A 7,059-nucleotide genomic window follows, 5' to 3' on the forward strand; every position below is an offset into this window, starting at 1 on the left:
AAAAAAAAAAAAAAAAAAAAAAAAAAAAAAAAAAAAAAAAAAAAAAAAAAAAAAAAAAAAAGTCCTACACCTTACTAGAATGGCTACTTACACAAAGACATAAATGAGAGTAACAGAATTAAAGGGGTAGACAACAGCCAGCCACATCAACATTGTTTTTTTCCCCTCAATGGAATAAAGTGACACAAATGGGTACATAAAATTCATCTGGAATCTGATGAGGAAATATCCAAAACAACTAATCACATGGCTGGGTCTGGTGGCTCACGTCTGTAATCTCAGCACTTTGGGGGGCCAAGGCAGGTGGATCAATTGAGGCCAGGAGTTTCAGACCAGCTTGGCCAACATGCTGCGACCCTGTCTTTACTAAAAAACACAAAAATAAGCCGGGCATGGTGGCGCATGCCTGTAATCCCAGCTATTCAGGAGGCTGAGGTGGGAGGACCACTTGAACCCAGGAGGTAGAGGTTGCAGTGAGCTATGATCACGCCACTATACTCCAGCTTGGGTGGCAGAGCAAGACTGTCTCAAAAAAACAAACAGAAAAACCAACTAACCACATATGAGACTTCATAATCATATGCCAAGTAGTTCAATCTTAAACAAGGAAACTGAGTAATATATGCAAAAGAATGAAGTTGGACCCTTATCTAATGCCATATACAAAAATGAACTCAAAATGAATCAAAGACCTAAATGTAAGAACTAAAACTCTAAAATTCTTAAAGAAAGGTAAATTTTCAGGGTTGTTTCCATGAATGCCCACCTTAAAAGTAAGGTGTCTTAGCTCTTACAATACCGCTGAAGGCTTAAGCTATTAAACTCAAAGGCTTATGAGGGAAAACAAAAGCTCCAGCAGTGACTGAACTTGGTTCTGAAGAACATGACAAAGTATGGATGAGTGTGTCCCTTACAATGTCCCTGGCAGAGGACAGCAGACACTAGGTAATTCAGGAAGACCTTAGCCACTAATTATAAAGGCACCGTCAACGTTAAGTCCAGGCTGGACTCAGTCTAGGTGGGTGCTAGATGAAAAGGTGTGTATGGAAACTCCTCCAGTTTCAACCACTCAGAAGGCAGGAAAGGGAGGAAAAATTCACCTTAACGAACCATTAACACAAAACCCATGTGATTTATTTTAAGCAGAAAGACCACCGGCCTTGCTGAGAAACTATAGACGTTAAGGCAGTTATCTTCATACGGCACTAAAAAAAATCCTGGCTCACAGCACATTTGAAAGGTTAGACTGGAGATGAAAGATAAACAGACTAGGCACAGTGGTTCACCTGAGGTCAGAAGTTCAAGACCAACCTGGCCAATAAAACAAAACTCCATCTCTACTAGAAATACAAAAATTTAGCCAGGCACAACGGTGGGCACCTGTAATCCCAGCTACTCGGGAGGCTGGGGCAGGACAATCACTTGAACCCGGGAGGTGGAGGTTGCAGTGAGCTGAGGCTGCAACACTGCACTCCAGCCTGGGTGACTGAGTGAGACTGTCTCAACAACAAATTAAATAAATAAACATGCCAAGCACGGTGGCTCACATCTGTAATCCCGGCACTTTGGGAGGACAAGGCAGGTGGATCACTTGAGGTCAGGAGTTCAAGACCAGCCTGGCCAACATGGTGAAACCCCATCTCCACTAAAAATATTTTAAAAATTATCTGGGCATGGTAGCAGGCACCTGAAACTCAGTTACTTCGGAGGCTAAGGCAGAACAATCACTTGAACCCGGGAGGTAGAGGTTGCAGTGAGCTGAGACTGCACCACTGCACACCAGCCTGGCAACAGAGCCAGACCCTGTCTCAAAAATAAAAATAAACCAAAGCTGCTTCAAGCAAGTATGCAAAGGTGGCAAGAAATGACAGATGACTTTTCAAGAGGAGATGTACACAAAAGCGTTAGGACATTTGAACAGACGTACAGACTCATGGGCCTCATGTGTGAAAGCACTTCAGCTATAACACAGGATGTAAGATAAAGTGTTTATAGGATGTGCTTTGATTAGGAAGTGATATAACTTTTTCTATTTATTTTAGCCATTCTTCTAAATATATGCATGGAAACTGATAGGTACGTACGCATATTACATATATTTGGAAGGAGAAATATATTAAGGAGAAAGTCTCCAATTTGGACAATTCACTTCCATATTATACTTTGTTTTTCAATTATAATGTATTATTAGGGCACCATTTACAATATAAGTATTTGGGTCTTCATTATTTAGGTATTTGTAGATATGAAAGAACTAGCATATAGATCAGGTAAAAAGCTACATGTCTTTCATATGAGATATTTCTCTACACTCCACGTGTAGATAAATACAATGTTGCCATGCACTGTGATACATTGAATCACACATAATGTATCCATACCTGTGTCTCTCTCTCTCTCTACATAATGCAATCTCTACATTATCTATCCATCAGTAAATGTAAACTCCTATTTATAGCTAGGGGAAAGGTATACCAAAAATAAAAAAGTAGCTCCAGTATCTTAAAATGCCAAACGGTTGGCCGGGTATGGTGCTCAGGCCTGTAATCCCAGCACTTTGGGAGGTCAAGGCAGATGGATCACTTGAGGTCATGAGTTCAAAACCAGCCCAGCCAACATGGTGAAACCCCATCTCTACTAAAGAATACAAAATCTGGCTAGGTGTGGTGGTGCACGCCCATAATCCCAGCTACTCAGGAGGCTGAGGCAGGAGAATTGCTTGAACCTGGGAGTTGGAGGCTGCAGCGAGGAGAGATGGTGCTGCCACTGCACTCCAGCACCCTGGGCAACAGGGCAAGACTCCAGTAAAAAAAAGAAAAGTCAAATGGTCAAAGCCTACTTAGGAAAATAAGCAAGAAAAATATATCCATATTTGTAGTGGCGGACCATGAAAGCATAAGTTTATTATTTATAAATCCATTTACCAGAAGCAAAATTGAATGCAAAAGAAAGCTAACAGATGAAATCCTCCGTCTGCTTACATTTCAATTTTAAACGCTGTCAAATGGGTTTTTACCTGCATGGTTACTTCTCTGGTAATTCTAAAAACCCAAAGGAATTCTGATGTTCTTACCCAAGACTGTATGGAAGAAGACACGCTTATCTGTTTTGCAGGAGTGTATGCTGGTAAAAATTTCTTTGGAAAGCAATTTGACAAGGTGTTGAAAGATTAAAATGCATATTGTTTTGATCCAGAAATTCTACCACTAGAATGTACACCACAGATAAACACATATGAAATTACAAATAGGTTTTTCAATGCATCATGGTATACAATAAAAAGGCTGGGAACAATCTACATGTTCACCAGTGAGGCCATGGTTAAATAAATGATAGCAAGTCCATGTCATGAGATATTATGTGGCCATAAGGTGAATACTAATATGAAATGATGGGTGTGAAATGGAAAAAGCAAGGATCGTGTATACATATGTTACACCCCCTTTTATAGGAAAAAATATATATACACACATATGTCCTCCTATATATATAAAACGTTTCGAAGGATACACAATAAAGTCTTAACCTTGACTGTCTCAGGGAGGGCACTGGGTAGCTGGAGGACAGGGTGGGAAGGAGGCTCTCTGCATTATATCTTTTTACACCTTTTCAATTTTAAGCCATCTGAAGGCATTATTTTATTTTACTTTTTGAGGCAGGGTCTCGCTCTGTCACCCAGACTGGGGTGCAGTGGTGCCATCTCAGCTCACTGTGACCTTTGCCTCCCATGCTCAGGCGATCCTCCCACCTCAGCCTCCAAACTAAGAAGCTGGGACCACAGGCGGGTGCCACTAGGCCCAGCTAATGCTCTTTTTTTTGAGATAGAGTTTCATTCTTGTTGCCCAGGTTCAAGTGCAGTGGTGCAGTCTTCGCTCACTGCAATCTCTGCCTCTCCAGTTCAAGCGATTCTCCTGCCTCAGCCTCCCTAGCAGCTGGAATTACTGGTGCATGCCACCACATCTGGCTGATTTTTATATTTTTAGTAGACAGAGCTTCCCCATGTTGGGCAGTCTGGTCTCAAACTCCTGACTGCAGGTGATCCACCCAGCTCGGCCTCCCAAAGTGCTGGGATTACAGGCATGAGCCACTGTGTCCAGCTGCATTATTTATTTTAAAAATAATTTAATTTTTTTTTAGGTTTATTATAGAACATTTAAATGCATTTGGCTTACCATCATCTGATCACAAAATTTATCATTGAAGGAATTTGGGAAGAGCCGTGTGACCGAAGTCAGACGATTCACAACATTCAGCGTCAAGCTCCGGTAATCCCCCAGCATCATCAGCAAAGGTCGCATATGTGTGTGAATTTGGTCGACTTCTATGGTAGCACCTTCTAAAAACTATTAACAATGAAAAGTTTAAAGAAAAATAGACAACTGAGAATACGTCATAATAGAACAGAGCTCATATTCAACTTTAGTTGCACGTTTCTGTTCTCCCTTAGGAAAATGGAATTATTAATCATATACTATTTCATAAATTTATGATGAAATGAGGAAGACTTTACTGTTAATATTTTTAAAAATTCAGTATGACTATCAAACAGGTGTAGACTTATTATAGTCTAGTGTGTAATAGCCACATGCCTAAAGTCTTTCAGGCATACATTGCTTAGCAATAGAAAGAACTCTTAATGCAGAGCGCGCGCGCGCGCACACACACACACACACACACACACACACACTCTCTCTCTCTCTCTCTCTCTCTCTCTCTCTCTCTCTCTCTCACACACTCACTCTCGCTCTCACCTTTCTCATACAGGCTTCTCCAGCCTCCTGGAGCTCACTATTGGTGGAATTCAGGGCTTTGAAGAGTGCAGCAATGATTTTCTCCCTGGACTGAGGAAGGTAATTGCAGGCAGCAAGTGCATCTTCAGGGAGAAAAATCAAGACAATTTCATTATTAACCGGAAAGATATCCAAATAATTTTCTTCTCTTTATTTATTATTTGGTAGTGAAGGTGTCTTGCTATGTTGCCCAGATTGATCTCCAACTCCTGGCCTCAAAGGATCCTCCTGCCCTGGCCTCCCCAAGTGCTAGAATGACAGGTGCGAGCCAACTGCCCCTGGCTGAATTTTCTTTTCTAAAGGCTCCTACCAACCAACAAAAAATATGAACCACGAACTCTTTTTCCTAGTATTTGGCCTTGAGAAAGACAAAAGAATGCATGGTCTTCCATCCACATGTTAAGTAAAATCTAAGAGTGAAGTTCAGCCTGCCAGAAAAGCCATGATAAATCTTATCCCTCCAGATTAAAAAAATGGCTTTGCGGGGAAGAGAGACCCTACTGACACCCCTATCCCAGGATCCCCTCATAGGTTTAGGCCCCAGGGTAGTCCCATCTGAACAAGGTTGATGGCATGGTCTCCTGACCTCTGGTGACAGGCAATGCAAAGGACTGACACACACAGCCCAGCCTTTCTTCACTACCCAGTTTTGAGGGTGAAAGGCTTTACGACTTTCAAAATGCAAATATTCTTAAGGAAGGAGACATACCTCAATACTCTATGTGAGGTGAGAATTAATATTCGTTCTAGCAAAAGTAGCACCCAGAGTGGCTAATGGGAAAGAGGCACAGGAGAGGTCCCCAAAGAAGGGACCCTAAGAGGAGAAGTGACAAGCTGCCAGTCACCCCGGGTCCCCTTGCTCGCCTTGGCTTGCCCTGTCTGGAACACTCCACCCCCATCCTCTAGCTCAGGTTTTATGGTCTGCCTCTTAGCTCTCCACCTCAAACTCAAGGAAGATTCTGGAAATACTTTATTAAGAGCATAAAAATCAACAAAGCAAGAGAGAGTCAACTAAAAAAGTTTGTATTAGTACAAAAGTTTGTATTCACTTCCTCCAAAAGAGAAAATGACTGTTTCTATGTCAGGCAGTACAGATCTAGTCTATTTTCCTAAACTTTGTATCACTCCTGCACTTGACAATGATAACTGAGGTTTCCCAGTGACAGCCTAGAGACTGCAGGATTCACAAATGCCTGAGTCATGAGAAGCCTCTAAGGCTGTCGTGTTCCTTACTATAAATACGCTGATTCTGATAGAAATGACACCATATGAATGATACAACAATCTTTTAAACCAGAACGTCTGATTCAACAACAAAGTTTACTGTAAAGCACAAAATTATTTCAATCCTAACAATACATATAATTTTATGGCATCTCATTATACAATTTGATAAACATACAAAAATAATTTTATCTCATCTTAAAAAGACTACAAAAAGTCGTAAAACTTAGACAACAAAAAAAAGGCCACTGTTTTTTTTCTTTTCTATAGAGCTCCCCTGTGGTCAGTCTCCTTTCACTTTTATACCCTGTTGATTTTCATTAACTTACTTAATGCTGCAATTCGTAAAGGTACGAGCGATGGAAGGCTTTTATAGCAGGGCAGCTTTGTTAAAGCTGAATCTTCAGCCTCACACAAATTCAACAGCTGCAAAAGAGAAAACAATTTCATTTAGCCCATTCTTCCTGTGAAGACATAATAACCTTGCAAATAACAGAACACAGCAATCTTCCACACACACTTCAGCACAACTAACAACTGACAAACTAAGTTCAAAACCTCAAGAATTTAAGTATCAAAATATGAATGAGCCTCTTTACTCTAAAGCAAAACTCAGTTTACTTTATTAGTGAAAAAAATTCTTAAGACACTTTCTCACCCACTCTGATACCATAAAGTTTTTTCCTCTAAACAGAGGGTCACTTTATCTAACTACAAATCCCATGATGGTGGGGCCATCTCTTCCTGATTCAGATCAGCCTCCCCAGTGCCTCGGGCCAAAGTTCAAAAAACAGATGGGTTTGAATTCAAATATTTAAGTGAACACAGTTTTCTTCTTTTCAGGTACAGAAAAGCGTAAAGCAGGAAGCTGAACATCACTGGGAATTCCACTGGCTTCCCTTCCAGACATTTTACCACACAAATAGATATTTCTATATCTAATATCTAAATAACAGATATGATGCTCTATCACTATTTCCTCCTTCTCTTTAATTACATCCTGGAAAACTAGTATAGGCTTTTGCTGTTTTTTTTTTTTTTTTTT

General features: G+C 40.6%; 1 protein-coding gene across 1 annotated transcript in view; it reads right to left on the reverse strand.

The window, feature by feature from the left end:
* Positions 1–7,059, reverse strand: part of LOC108307871 (transformation/transcription domain associated protein) — a 135,415-nt gene that overhangs the window by 74,475 nt on the left and 53,881 nt on the right. Inside the window, exons 27-29 of the mRNA XM_037740396.1 lie at positions 6,344–6,440; positions 4,752–4,873; positions 4,173–4,343 (exon numbers count right to left, since the gene is read on the reverse strand). Of these exons, the coding sequence (XP_037596324.1) occupies positions 4,173–4,343; positions 4,752–4,873; positions 6,344–6,440 (390 nt within the window). The remainder of the gene's footprint in view (positions 1–4,172; positions 4,344–4,751; positions 4,874–6,343; positions 6,441–7,059) is intronic.

Source organism: Cebus imitator, unplaced genomic scaffold (genome assembly GCF_001604975.1).
Source record: "Cebus imitator isolate Cc_AM_T3 unplaced genomic scaffold, Cebus_imitator-1.0 Scaffold82, whole genome shotgun sequence".
Classification (NCBI taxonomy): domain Eukaryota; kingdom Metazoa; phylum Chordata; class Mammalia; order Primates; family Cebidae; genus Cebus; species Cebus imitator.